At 38.7% G+C, this 14,310-nt stretch overlaps 1 protein-coding gene across 4 annotated transcripts in view; it reads right to left on the bottom strand.

Moving 5' to 3' along the window:
• Positions 1–3,837: 3,837 nt before the first annotated feature.
• The window catches only part of MTUS1 (microtubule associated tumor suppressor 1), a 158,889-nt gene continuing 148,416 nt past the window's right edge, over positions 3,838–14,310 (bottom strand). For 3 of the 4 annotated variants that reach the window (XM_006834461.1, XM_006834462.1, XM_006834463.1), the window contains 7 exons: positions 12,771–12,985; positions 11,782–11,887; positions 10,475–10,548; positions 10,249–10,344; positions 7,580–7,696; positions 4,690–4,787; positions 3,838–4,103 (listed from right to left, as the gene is read on the bottom strand). In XM_006834461.1, coding sequence (XP_006834524.1) covers positions 3,890–4,103; positions 4,690–4,787; positions 7,580–7,696; positions 10,249–10,344; positions 10,475–10,548; positions 11,782–11,887; positions 12,771–12,985 — 920 coding nt within the window. In that variant the 3' untranslated portion in view covers positions 3,838–3,889. The remainder of the gene's footprint in view (positions 4,104–4,689; positions 4,788–7,579; positions 7,697–10,248; positions 10,345–10,474; positions 10,549–11,781; positions 11,888–12,770; positions 12,986–14,310) is intronic. The other variant, XM_006834464.1, reaches the window with a different exon arrangement.

Below are 14,310 nucleotides of genomic sequence, written 5' to 3'. Positions count from 1 at the left end.
TGTACTCAAGTTAACTACACTTACAACTCAAGTTTTAACTCAAGTTGTAGCTACACTTACAGCCATTCTTTTTAATATTTTGTACATCTTATTGTATTAGGTACTATGTACAGTTTGCTGATGTTATCATTCTCAGATGTAATGTTTCTAGCCTCTAAAGACAAATAAAGATTGGATTTAATGAGATTTAATAAGATAGTGATAATAAAAGGCCATACTTTAAAAAAAAAAAAAAAGTATTCAACTTATGTCAGAACTGACTTAAAGAGTCGTCAGAATGGACTACCTATATTTGCTTAATTGCTGTTCTTAAAAGCACTGGTATGGTGCTGTAATATAAGCACTGGACTGTTAACCACAGGTTGGCAATTTAAATCCACTAACTGCTCCTTGGAAGCCTTATACAGGGTCACTATGAGTCGGAACTGACTCGACAGCACTTGACAAGACTAAGAAGGGAATCCTAAGTTAATCCAACCAATAAGAATTAGAACGTATGTTTTTAAAAGTTAGCTTGTTGTTGTTAGGTGCCATTGAATCAGTTCTAACAGAATGAAAAACTGCCCAGTCCTGTGCAAGCCTCACAATTGTTAGTTACTGCTGCTGCCACTGTGTCAATCCATCTCATTGGGGGTCTTATTCTTTTTCACTCGCTTTCCACTTTACCAAGCATGATGTCCTTCTCTAGGGACTGGTCCCTCCTGGTAATTTGTCCAAAGCTTTAGAGAGAAAGTCTCACCATCCTGGCTTCTAAGGAGCATCCTGACTCTACTTCTTCTAATACAGATTTGTTTGTACTTCTGGCAGAATATTAAAAGAATACTTTTAATATTCTTCGCCAACACCATAACTCAAATGCATCGATATGTCTATGGTCTTCCTTATACATTGTCCAACTTTCACATGCATATTAGGCTATTAAAAATGCCTGGTGTAGTGCTGTGGGTTAACGCACTGGACTACAGAGTCATTTGAACCAAAACGTCAGTGGTTCAAGATTACCAGTCACTCCTAGGAAACCCTATACAGGGTCACTATGGGTTGGAACCAACTCAATAGCACTTAACAACAACAACAGGTCAGGTGCATCTTAGTCTTCAAACTGACATCTTTGCTCTTGAACTCTTTAAAGAGGTCCTGTGTAAAACATTTGTCAAATGCAATACACCATTTGATCTCTTGACTACTGCACTTCCATGAGTGTTGATTTAAAAAAGTTAAATTTTATTGAAAACATAGGCACAGATCGAGAAGAGCCATGTTTGTTTTAACCATCGTCAAAAGTATTGAGACCACAAAAATCAAACTAACCCACTGCCATTTAGATCTGACTTCTTGTTGTTGTTAAGTGCCGACGAGTGGCTCAGTTCTGACTCAGCGACCCTATATAGGGTTTCCGAGACAGTAAACCTTTATAGAAGCAGACAGCCTCGTCTTTCTCGCATGGAGCAGTTGTGGGTTTGAACCACCAACCTTGTGGTTAGCAGTGCAGCACTTATCCCACACAGCACTTTTTTTTTTTAACCTTACACACAGAAACTGTTAAAACCAATCAAGATTTATTTCTTGAATATACCTAACTGTGAATTTAGGAAAGCAGAGCTTAGCTCTAAGCCCAGGCCCATGAGCCATATATTTCCCTTCATGCCCAATTTTGTGAATGTATTAGAAATTCCTGAGACATAATCTTCAAGACTGTGCTATGAGATGGGCTATAAATCTGATCCCATTTTGAAGAGTGTAACATGCCAGAGGCTGCAAATCTCATATTGAATATTCCAGCATTATTTATTTGATCAAAGTAAAATACACTTTCCATCATCACTACAAACTAGTAACAACTACAGTTGGTTACACATCCGTATTATTTTATGATGTGCCAACATTTTGCATCTTACAGGAAACATTTGGTTTGAAAAAAATCATAAAATTTTCTATTTTATTTCCTATCTTCTCTCCTGTTGTCTCCCATCCTCCAGAGACATTTTATAGTAACTGCTGTAAGATTTATTTCCCCAGACACCTAAACAGCATGGAGGATGGTAGGGAACAGCACAGGATTTACCATGCATGCGAGATGAATGGCAAACCCAACTTTGGCTAATGACATTGAGAAAAACTTGGAAGTGTCAGAAGAGAAATTCCAGGTGGTGGCAGTGAGCCTACATTCTAATGTATCAGAAACAAACATGAGAGGTTACATACATAATAAACTATTGGAGGTTAAAGACTTCAGACACCATCACTAAAAAAAACCAAAAAACATGCATCATGAATATCACTTTGCTATGTAGTGTACAAGGAAATCATGACTCAAATATCCACCCCTAGTATCCTGAATTTGTTTTTACTATAGGGGTTATCCATGCAGCCATCAAACGTCAGCAACACAGGTGAGTAAACACTGACATCAAAAGTTGACACGTGCAGAATGAGGGAGAAAAAGCCACAGCTCTTCTACCTTCCCCCAGGTTTCAGAATTGGGGGTGGATGGATAATAAATGAAGTTTTGGTTAAGAAACTGAAATGTAACTTGAAGGACAATTGGACAAGCTGCATTTTCCACTTACCAGTTGGCCATTTCTGTTCCCTTCCCAAGGCCAAAAAGATTCTTCAAAGTGTACAGGGAAACAACATCACCTTCCCAGAATGTTTTGTTCTATTAAAATACTGCATCACTGGTTTAATCAAGGGGCCCCGAGTCAATAAGCAGCACTTGCTGTTAGCTTCTTAGTTCTGTTAGTCAATGACTTTCTCACTCTTGTTCTTTATTCTAAGATTTCCCAAAACTTGTAGTATCAGGTCCAGGCCTTAGCTTGTTTGGAAAGTGGTTTCAGCACCTTGAAAATTAGCTGACTTTGGAAAAGCATATTCCTTCTCCTTGTCCCAGAGAAAAGAAGTGGGGAGGTAGAAGGTTGGCTTTTGTGGCTCTGGATGGTGGCAAGAGGGAAGGGGTAAATGTTGAAGAACGGGAGAGAAGATGACAGTTCCAATCTGCAAGGATAGCTTAGATCAAGGTAAAAATAAGGCAGAACCAATCCATTAATACTGCCCTTTTTCTTTATACAGATTTTTAGAAAAATTAGGGTTCTACATTTGCTGATAGCCTGAGAAAATGGATCATAGTATGGTGCTAGGATCACATGGGTAAGTTAAAAATCATCAGAAAAACTTAGCTAGTTTCAACTGACAAGGCTGAACATTGAAAAACAGCCAACAGAGTTACTCCAAACAGATACAGAGAATGCACACAGACCACTCAAAGCTGGTCCTGCCATACTCTCTGCCCTCATGTCAAAGGGCTGAGCGGAGTTGGTGATAATCACAATTCAAGCAACTATTGCTCTTTCATCTATGGCTTTTGTTGACATGTGTACACTATTATTTGATTAGTACATATCCAAGTATATTCAGCTTTTGATTTTCAATACACAGCAACAGACCCAGGACACAAATACACCCATTATTTCATTCACACAGCCTCAGTCAGACTGAAATAAAAATCACAAGAAGGTGTCTGTGGTGAAGAACATTATAAAGGTTATAAATCTTTATCTTAATAGGCCCCTGAGAGTTTTTCCCCTTATGCGTAGGTGAAAAAGGCAATGAACAAGGTTCTCTCGTTCTTTAAGTGCTTTGTGCAACAACGTTCACATAGATGAATTCCAAGATCCTCTTTGGAGGAGAAATTTGTCTTACTCCAACTCAAAAGTCTTACTCCAGAGTTCCAGTCTCCTAAGTAGCCCATTCCAGTGGTGGTTACTTTCCAGTTATATGTGATCATCACACGTAAGCTACTGTAGCTCTTGCTCCCATGGTCATCATTAGGGTCAGCCCTGCAGACCTGTAGCAAAATGCTTCCAGGCAGTCTCCCAGCTTCCAGAAAGCGTCATCTGGGCGAGACGTTGGGACTGGGAAAGGAGCCAGAATTTCTTGGCGACTGAAAAGGGATTGCTGAGGACGTGGGAGACTTCTTGGGGCTGCACAAGTCCCCGTTGTGCAGTTTCCAGAGCAGCTCCTCGTTCTCCATGGACAGCCGCTTATTGACTTTCGACTCCTTCTCCAGCGACTCCTGGAGAACAGCCTGCTCGGTGGAAAGTTGTCTTAAAAACAAACAAACAAAAAAATGGCCAAGAACCATGGTTAACATTTAACTGGAGAACAGCTCCCTGTTCCTTTAGGTTTGGAACTATAAAATCAATCCCTTTGGAACAAAATGGATTTGTGCCCAGAGGTATGGGTCACAGGCATTTCGGTGGTAGAGCCACCTTAGAAATGTGGGCTTGAGCTGGCAGTGAGAAGGGGGAGCTTTCTCTTTTTGGCAGTTTCAACAGCAGGCCGAGTGACACAGCCACACAAATGTTATTACACACCTTTAAGACTATCTTCAATTTGGGGCTGTTTTCTATTTGGTTTCAAGTTGTTCTTCTCCTGAAAACAGTCTCAGAGTCAGGAAGCCTGGGGGTGGGGGCCGAGTGTGCACACGCTTCCTTGTTTAGGTCTATGTTTGGTCCAGGCCATTTTGGCACAATATGAAGTGGTGAAATAATGACTCTCAGATGGTAATTAGTACTCCCCCATGTAACCATCCCCTTCAGTCTTTCATTTCCAAGAAGCCCATGGGTGGAGTACAGCAAGAAAGTTACACTGTTCAAGAAAGGGAGAAAGAAACTCTGGGACAAGTTTTACCTTGAAATTGCCATGTGCTTATCCATCCGAGCTTTTAATTCCTCATTTTCCTGCTGGAATCGCTTCAGTTTGTCAACCAGGGCTGTGTTGTTGTCCACCTTGGTGTAAACAAGAATTCCAAAATTTAGAAAGTATTTCAAAAATGACACAGCTCTCATTTCCTACAGCATATTCCTGACACACTCATGCACCAGGGGAATTAGAGAGACTATAAATATAGTATCTGGATATTATTTCAAATGTATGCTAGGCCAACTGAAAGCAGAGACATTGGAGGGTAAGTGATTTGTTCCAGGCCTCAGGGCTTTAGGATTCACTCTGAAAACTGGTACCCTGAGCAATCCCGGGGCTCGGCTGCTTTCAGTTTCAAGTTAGTAAAACAAAACAGCAGCTGAGGCAGCCAACATTTATCCAAACCCCAAACACCAGCTGCTGTTAACTCTGACTTATGAGGATTTCATGTATGTCACAGCAAACTGTGCTCCGTAGGGTTGAAACAGCTGATTTTTTGTAAGTACATCATCAGGCCTTTCTTCTGAAGTGCCTCTGGGTGGAACTGAACCACCAGCCTTTCGAGCATGGGTTCTACAGATTCTTATGGTGTATTTCTGCAAATAAAATTCCCACATTGATAAAAGCCTCACAGGCTAGTATTTCTTAATTCTCCGAAATGTTTGTTGTTGTTGTTAGGTGCCATCAAGTCAGTTCCAACTCATAGCAACCCTATGTACAACACTGTACAACAGAATGAAACACGTACCATCCTCCCAATTGTGAAGATAGCAATGTGTGAGGTGGCCTTAAATACGGTTTCATAGTTCTTCTTTGGCATTCACCTCTCAGTGGGCACAATAAATCAGCAACTGAACAAAATTACATCGAGCATCAATTGAAAAAAGGGACACAGCAGAAAGCCTTCCTTGACAGTTCAGTCTCAGATAGGCATGGTACTTCTGCTGGTCTGCCCAAGCTAAACTTCCAAGAAAACCAGATCAATCAGTTGAGAGATTATAGGATAAGATCCCTGAAGATATTTGATCACTTAACATGATGAAGAGTGGATTACATCCCAGTTCACATTCTAAAGGTAACGTTTTATTTATTGTTTAAGAGGAGACATCATAGCTCTGTCAGAATTTATTCTAAATCTTTGGTCACTGCAGCATATGACTAACAACTTTAATTATGGCTTCTAGTGTTGGAGTCCTATGGTTCTTAAGGTATCCTACTACCTAGACAATGCTTGGGACAAGTCAGTCTGGTGAAAACAACTTCCCAGAGAATGGGATTTTAATGTAAGAAAAGGGGGCCTTGGAGTTTTAATAATTATAAAGGAATTCAAGAGAAAACAAAGGTGGGAAAAGCTGGAATTAGAATCTGGATGCTGACTGGCCCTGATTACCTATTCCAATCCCACCATTTTTAGAAGAGGAAACTAACCATGGTGGTGTCACCAATGAGTTACTGGGAAAGCATTCTTATTTAGGGAAATCCTCCCTGCTTTCTAAGGATCTTATTTTCTACGAAGGCCTGAAGCTTACAAACAAACAAACAAAAAATGATAACTGGATTTACCTGTCAGCTTATCAACCCATTCTTCCACATCTACACAACTAATGCTGACCAAGACAGTCATGGCACGTCTGGGGGCAGGGCAAGAAACAGAAATACTTGATGGATGAACAAGAATGACTATTTGATGGTAATTTTATAGCAGTCTGTTACGTGTACGTAACAAAACATTTGATGCATGAATAGGTCGTAAGGCACAGAGTTATCTGAGTCGTCATTGACTGTAAGGTCACTGAGTTATCAGTTCTGACACAGCTGGATGACCTTTGGCAGGAAGTCATTTTTGTACCACACTAGCCCCATTAACAAACCACATCTAAGTTTCTTTCAAAACACAAAACTTCCTTATGATTCAAAGTGCCCATTACAGAGATGGGTACTTCCCCTTTATCTATCTCCCTCAGTAGAACATAACAGATGAACACAAACCATCCTCCCACCCCTCAAAAAACCCCAAGTAGACAAATACAAAAGCATGGCTTCCATGCTTCCTATTGTCTAAGCTTGTTTGGGTTAAAATGAGACACTTACTCAACAAGAAGTCAGTCATAATGGGAGGGGGAGCAAACAGAGCTAGGCAGCTGGCACAGACAAGAGCAAAGTAAACAATGGCTGGGATCATGTAAGCTGCCTTTCCAAACAGTCACCTTGGTTAGATGTCTACATAATACCTGCTATGTGCCAGGATGGGCCAAGATTGACACTGAATGCTAGGCATGCCACTCAAACACATATAATTCTTGGTAGACCTGTCATACACTAACATCAGTTCTTTATCCTCAAGGCTGCAAACTATCTTTTGTTCATATATTTCACAGTGTTTGTGCTATTTGTCCAATTGAGTTCACTTTAGTAAAATACAATTCTTTTAACACATTCTAATTCATAAAAAATAAGATGAAAACATCCCATTGTTTACTTCTTAAACAAGAAATAAAAAAATTATTTAAGACTGAATTGCTCCAATGGGATTAATTTATGCTTCTAACTCGTTTGGACATAAGAAACTTGCCCAGAGTTGAAGATACTTTTTTAAAAATACTGGTTTTAAATTATTTAAAATTTTTTCTAATGCAGGTGATGATTTGCAGACCACTGCAATAAGAAGTTGATGTGTCTATTATAGTTTCTCTATTCACCCAAATGTGCTTGACATGCTCCTTAAGTAAGGAACATACAAGCAATGAAAAAGCAAATCTGGAAAAGAAAATGTACCCTTCCTTTATCTTTTATATGGTTCCCAAGTTCAATTACTATTTTGCAAATACTGACTGGCTTGGTAAGCCCCTCAGTCCATTATTCTGAAGAAAGCACATACCAGTTTTTCCATTTTCATTAACTTGATGTCCTGTTGATGTAGTTTCTCATTCTTGATTTCTAGCACCGCTTTCAAGCTTTCTAATTCTTGTTCCAGATACATGAGCTGAGGGTTTTTCTGGAAGAGACAAGGTAGAGCACCTCTGTGACTGATCATTTCACACTTTCATACAGTCCAGATTCTTAATATAAATGACATTTGATGACATTTAGAAATAAAACAGATAAATCTATTTCTAAAGTAGCAAGTGACTTACATCTTCTTATCACAGTGTTAGAGAAAAAGGTGAAAAAGAAGGGTTAAAATAATTTTACTCTCAAAGATTGGTCATAATATGAAGTAATAACAACAAACATTTCATTCATTCACTGGTAATTTAATATTGAGAAAAATGTTGGTAGCACTGAAGAAGTCCTTTACTGGGAGGAGAAAGGGGAGCTATAACTTTAACCAAAAAAAAAAAAAAAATGACAGGAATAGAAAGAGTACATTTATAGAGCTCTTTAGAAACTGACATGCAGCCCTGTTTCATGCTGCCTTTGAATAAAATGATCAGAGTGTGACCCTAGTCAACAATGTACTAAGTTTTTTGGTGCTTACTTGTGATGGCCTAAATTGGTCTGGTCATACTCTATGGCAGCCATGATCACTCTTAACATTTTATTTGTTAGCAACTACGGTACCTACATGGCATATAGCACATGCCCTACCCTACTAAAACTCTATCAAAAATAAACATTCTATCTGTTGTTGTTAAGTGCCGTCTTGTCGGTTCCAACCCACAGCGACGGTATAAATCTTTACAGGAGTAGAAAGCCTCATCTTTCTCCCATGGAGCAGCTGGTAGTTTTGAACCGCTGACCATAAGGTTCGCAGCCCGATTCGTAACCACTACGCTACCAAAGCTCCTTAAACATTCTATCTCAGAGCACATTATCAGTGTGAAATCCCCTCCCCCGCTCCTTGATTTATTTATGGAACTCCAACTGGACCAATGCTCATGATGCAGATTAAAGTACATGACCAACTAACAAATGAGGAACTACCGTCAAGGACAGAGGTTTCTTCTCTAGACCAATCCTTAAAACAAAAGAAATAGGGACTGGGAGAGCTGGAATGACCTCTGGAGATGAGCTAATCCAAACCCCTCACTTCACAAGAGAAAATGTATTCCAGTGACCTGCTCCATTCCAGAACTGAAACACAGCAGGGACTACCACCCACATCTGCAATCCCAGAACGCTTTCAAGAATTTCACATATCATGTTATCTTTCCTTTTACATAATGATTTTTTTTAATCCACGAAACCAATCCCACCTCATTTTTGTCACAGGGGAGGCTACATAATTTGCTCTGTTGCTTTTTAAACCAATACCCTTTTCCTACTCTTTTCAAAAGCACTTCAGTAGGAGAACTACCATTACAAACCAAAAAGCTTCTTTAAAATCACTTCCCGGAATTATTAGTTATGCTTACACCCGGCAGGTTAATTCTAAATTCCTTTTGAAATCACTGACTTTTCTAAGAATCTTCTAGAATAAATAACTTTGAGGTTCCATTGAATATAACCTGATCTAATATGTTAAAATGGGGCAGTCGAATAAGAGTACAAGTTGCAAGAAAAAGTTAAGTCTACAAGAGAAATCTGTATTTTTCAAAAGTGAAGTTTTTAATCCCACAATGGAATATTATAATGCCATAAAAAGAACAAAGTCCTGATACATGCTACAACATGGATCAACATTGAAAGCATTATGCTCAGTGCCAAACACAAAAGGCCAACATATTATATGATTTCTTTTTTATAAAAGAACTGTCCACAAAAGAAAATCCACAGAGACAGACAGTTTATTAATAGCTGTCAGGGTTTGGGGCTGAGAAGGGAATGGAGAATGACTGCTAATGGATACAGTTTTTTTGGGAGGTAATTAAAGTCCTGGAAGTAGATATTGTTGATACATCATTTTATGAACATGCTAATAAACTACTGAATTGCAGAAAGGGTGAACTTTATGGCATGTGAATTGTATTTCACTAAAGCTGTTGTCATAAAAAGTAAATAAATCTTCACATTAAACTCCAGTCCTAATTAATAACGTGTTCTCGTCTTCCTGTAGGTTTTTAGCTTGTACTTCTCAAAATATGGGGACTCCTGGTGTGGCACTGTAGGATCACAGAACCACTAGGTTGGACCACACGGATAGCAGTTCAAACCCACCAGCTGCTCCTCGGAAACCCTATACAGGGTTGCTATGAGTTGGATCCAACTTGATAGCACTTAACAACAACACTCAAAATGTGGAGTCCTGGTGGGGCACTATACAATAAGCATTGGACTACAAAGTCAGTTTGAAGTGTAAGAGTGGTTCAAACCCACCAGCCACTCTTCAGAAACCCATACAGGGTCGCAGAGTTGGAACAGACTCAATGGCACTTAACAACAATAACTTAAAATATACTGGACTTCATCTATATATCAGTATTAGGATTAAAAAAAGATACTAATAAACAAAGCAGCTGTTTTATACTGTTTTAAAAGTATATCGCAAGACACAGGATTTCAAACCTGTTATTATTTTTCTAATTGCTGAACACTTGAGTGATGGACTCTAAAAGGCAACTGAGCAAAAAGAAAATTCAGGATGCTGAAGGAGCACACCCGACTTACTAAATTTGCTTTCTCTTTTGATATTCTTTTTTGCTCTTCTGATTTCAACTTTTCATTTAAAGTATCATTTTCACTCTTCAGATTGTTGATTTGTTTCTAAAACACAACGGTGATAGATGAAATGTAAGTTAGCAAGCAGACATAACCAATGTACACAGAACCATACCCCAAACACACAAACATCAACAATAATGATTTTTTTTTTTTTTCCCCGAGCTTTACATACCTCTAGTGAATCCTGTTTCTCATAATGCAAATCCTCAAGTGATTTCTTTTCCATTTCATGGCTTCTCTTGATTTCTGGAAAACAGTGATATTTTTTGAGGCAATAATGTTCTGTGAGCTTACTGTATTCTACAATTGCTAAAGTGAACTTGATGCAGGAGTTGATTATGAAACAACATGCATCTGCTATTACACATTTGTATGATGCTTGTATGTACATGAAGTCATCTGTCCCTTAAAGCATCCCTCCATGGTAGGCTGAGTTCCCAATGTACAGCTGAGAGCACTGAGGCCCACAGAGGCTAAGCCACCTTGTAGCCTCGCCCTCAGACTGGTACTCCTGGTCTAGAGCTCTGTTAGTTCTCTTTCGATTTACTCTTCATGAAACAAACTGGATTCCTGGTGTGGTGCTGTAAGATACACAGTGGACTGCTAACCACGAGGTTGGTGGTTCAAACCCTCCAGCGCTCCTCAGAAACCCTACATGGGATCACTATGAATTGGAATGGACTTGACAGCATTTAACAAAAGCAACAACAAACCCATTTTTAGCAGAAAGGAAGGAAAGAAAACAACATTTACTAAATGTCTACCTTAGGTCAGTAACCTTTGCATGTTCGTGCCTCTGACTTTACACAACAATTTGATATTTCTGATGAAAATGACCCTTTCTAAAGATCACATGGCCACTTCTCACTGTACTTCCACTGTGTCTCTGCAGGATGCAGTGAGCTCAGTGTGAAAACTTCAGCTACCCTGGCAACTGTGTTCTGAAAGAAATGGCTCCTAAGTCTTTCAATTTCAACCCCTCCAATCATGTTGAATGAAATAACAAAATGGACTCCTTATACAAGAAATGCCATTACATTCCACAATGTGTCAAGTGTGTGCAGCATGGATCCGTGACTGTGGATAGGACCCAAGTGACACCATTGTTGTTGTTAAGTACCATGGAGTCATAGCAGCCCTGTAAAGGGTTTCCAAAGAGTGGCTAGTGGGTTTGAACCATTGACCATTAGCTTCCCAATAATCTAAGCTGGTAAAGTGCAACCTCCACTACCAAAATGTGCTTTTAAAATCTTTCAGGGTTCATTTTATTTCCTAAAAGGCTGGAATTTACAAGCAATGATTAGCAATCCATTAATAGCATCCATTAACAATGAACAATACCAAAAGAAACCAAGAACGCTCCAAACTGAGTGGCACAGAGCAGTCTTTGTATGGGAAAGTTATGAATCATTTCTCTTTTATAACATATCTTTGTGTTCCATTAGCTCTTATTCTGTTTAAATAGAAAAGCATCCTTGCCTGAGAGGGAGGTTTCATATGCCTTCTTTAGCAATTCTACTTTTTCTGAATGGCTAGCTTCAATCTCCAACTTAGAAGTTTCATGGGCAGCATTTAAGTTGTCAAACTGTAAGAAAAAAAACAAAAAAATAGTTTTCTAGTAAAACCAAATGCCCTAACTTGAATATTCAAGCAGCAGCATGAGAAGACATATAAATCTGAATTTAAGTTTAAGGGCATCCTAACATAGGGAGTCTGGATGTGGTGCTGTGGGATAAAGCGCAGGATCCCAAGGTCATTTTGAACCACAAGGTCAGCAGTTCAAAGTCACTAGCTGTTTCTTGGAAATCATATACAGGGTCTCTATGAGGTAGAATCGACTCAACAGCACTTAACAACAACATAGATAACAAGCAACCTGACTTGGACTTGCTTGTCTTCCTGGACAACAGCACACAAATGCTCCAGGGTCCACTGGTAGAAATGTCTGAGATGCCATCATCAGGAGTGAGGATCTTTATCACTGGTATGGGGCCATACAGATCCACATCATTCTCACTGTTATAGCCTGTTCCTATCATATAGTATGTAAGCCCTCTGTAAATATTTGCTAAATGACTAACTGTTAAAATTTTAAAAGGAAGTAAGAAAATTAAAAAGAGGTCTAGGTTGATGTTAAAAAACAACAACCAAAAAGGGTTATAAAGACGTGCCATTTAGAGAAAAAAACCCCAAAAAACTAATGTTTAGCATAACACCTAAGTGCTTACAAAGATATTATCATCTCTGGGGAGTGGGATAAAGGGCTTTTCTTAATTTTCTTTATTTCTTTCACTCAACATATGTATATTACTTTGATCATAAGAAAAATGTTTAATTGAACACAACCAAAAACCCATTTGTACCTATTAAACAAAATAAAACAAAGAGAAGGTCATTATTGGATTGGAGCAACTGCCAGAATTTAATAACAAAGAGCAAGAATATGCTCAGGTTCCCAAAGCACAAACCTGCTCTTGCAACTGGGTTTTATACTTCTCTGCTTCTTCAATGTAAATGTTCTGAAGCTTTTCACACTCCCCAGTATAAAATTCTTTAAGCCGATTCTCTAGTTCTGTTAGATCAGTCTGGTGCTGCTGGTTTAGCTTCTGGACAAATCCTTCATAAGCTATTTGTATTTCATTCCTGGCTTTTTCTAAATTCTCACAGGTGGTTGAAGTGGTGACTGAAAAAGAGATGGAAAAGGGGAGATGATATTTAACTTGTTAAATGTCCTAAATTCCCAATATTCACATAGAGATGGAAGCACAAATCTTTTCTCAGATTTTCAGTTTTGTACCGAAGCAAGAGACAAGCAAAAGAAGTGCTTGAGAAGAGCCAATGTGAGGATCATCCCTTTGCGTGGTGATCAGTCAACACGGGACTTTCCAGCCACAGGAGAGGACATTGCTAAAGACAAGCTGCTCTACCCAAGATCAACCTGTCCAGGAAAAGCGAAGGACAGAGAACGAGTAAGAAAGAGAAATGAGAGAAAAGAGACAAATGGACTAATGTAAGTTTGTACTTGATTTGAGCCGATTTCAGTTTTCTCAAGTATCAAGTAATCAAAACAAAACATTAGAATATAATACTGAATACAAATCCCTGGATCATTACAAATTTAGAAGGAAAGCACATTTTGCTATAATATGAATACATTGAAAGGTGAACATATTTTAGAGAGGCAAAATAATAAATTAACTTAATAAATCAGAGCATTCTACATCTTCACTGTCACTCCCCAAATACAATTACTATCAATATGACAGAACACATACTCACATATACATACACATACATATCTACATACATACTATAATAAATCCTTGAATAGCTCTATATATTTTCAGGAACTTAACTTTGGGCTTTTTAAGCATCCCTTCACCAATTTTTAATAGAGATTGAGTTTTTACTGTAACTGGGAGGGGGACATGTGGTCTCACAATCCTTGAGTGCCCGTGTTGTTGTTTAAGAGTCATCGAGTTGATTCTGACTTACAGTGACTCTGTATAGGGTTTCTGAGAAGCGACTGGTGGGTTTGAACAGCCAACCTTGCAGTTAGCAGTCTGGTGCCTATCTTACAGCGTCATATCAGGACAGACTAATATAAAATCAAAAAGGTAGATGGAGGCTAGAATATAGGGGCCATAACATGGAACATCACTAAGAACTCAGTTCTTTGGGGTTAAATGTTGGGAGTTTACTTTTTTTTCTTTAAAAGAATTTAGACCATCCATACTGATAAACAACACCCTCTTTACATTCATTTTTCCTTTTATTCTGAAGAGGCTTCACAAAGAAGGTAGAAAATGTTCCTTATCTTTTAACTCCACTTCCCCTCCAATTTTTGGAAACCCCTTTATACACCATTTATCAAAAGAGAATGACAAAAAAATGACAGAAAATTTCTAATGACAGCTTGAGAAGACAACGTAAATTATTACAATGAAATGTGCAAAGACATGGAGTTAGAAACCCAAAAGGGAAGAATACACTCAGCATTTCTCAGCT

Source organism: Chrysochloris asiatica, unplaced genomic scaffold, assembly GCF_000296735.1.
Source record: "Chrysochloris asiatica unplaced genomic scaffold, ChrAsi1.0 scaffold00011, whole genome shotgun sequence".
Taxonomy (NCBI): domain Eukaryota; kingdom Metazoa; phylum Chordata; class Mammalia; order Afrosoricida; family Chrysochloridae; genus Chrysochloris; species Chrysochloris asiatica.
The sequence above is the reverse complement of the archived record's forward strand: the minus strand, read 5'-3'. Positions and strand labels throughout refer to the sequence as shown.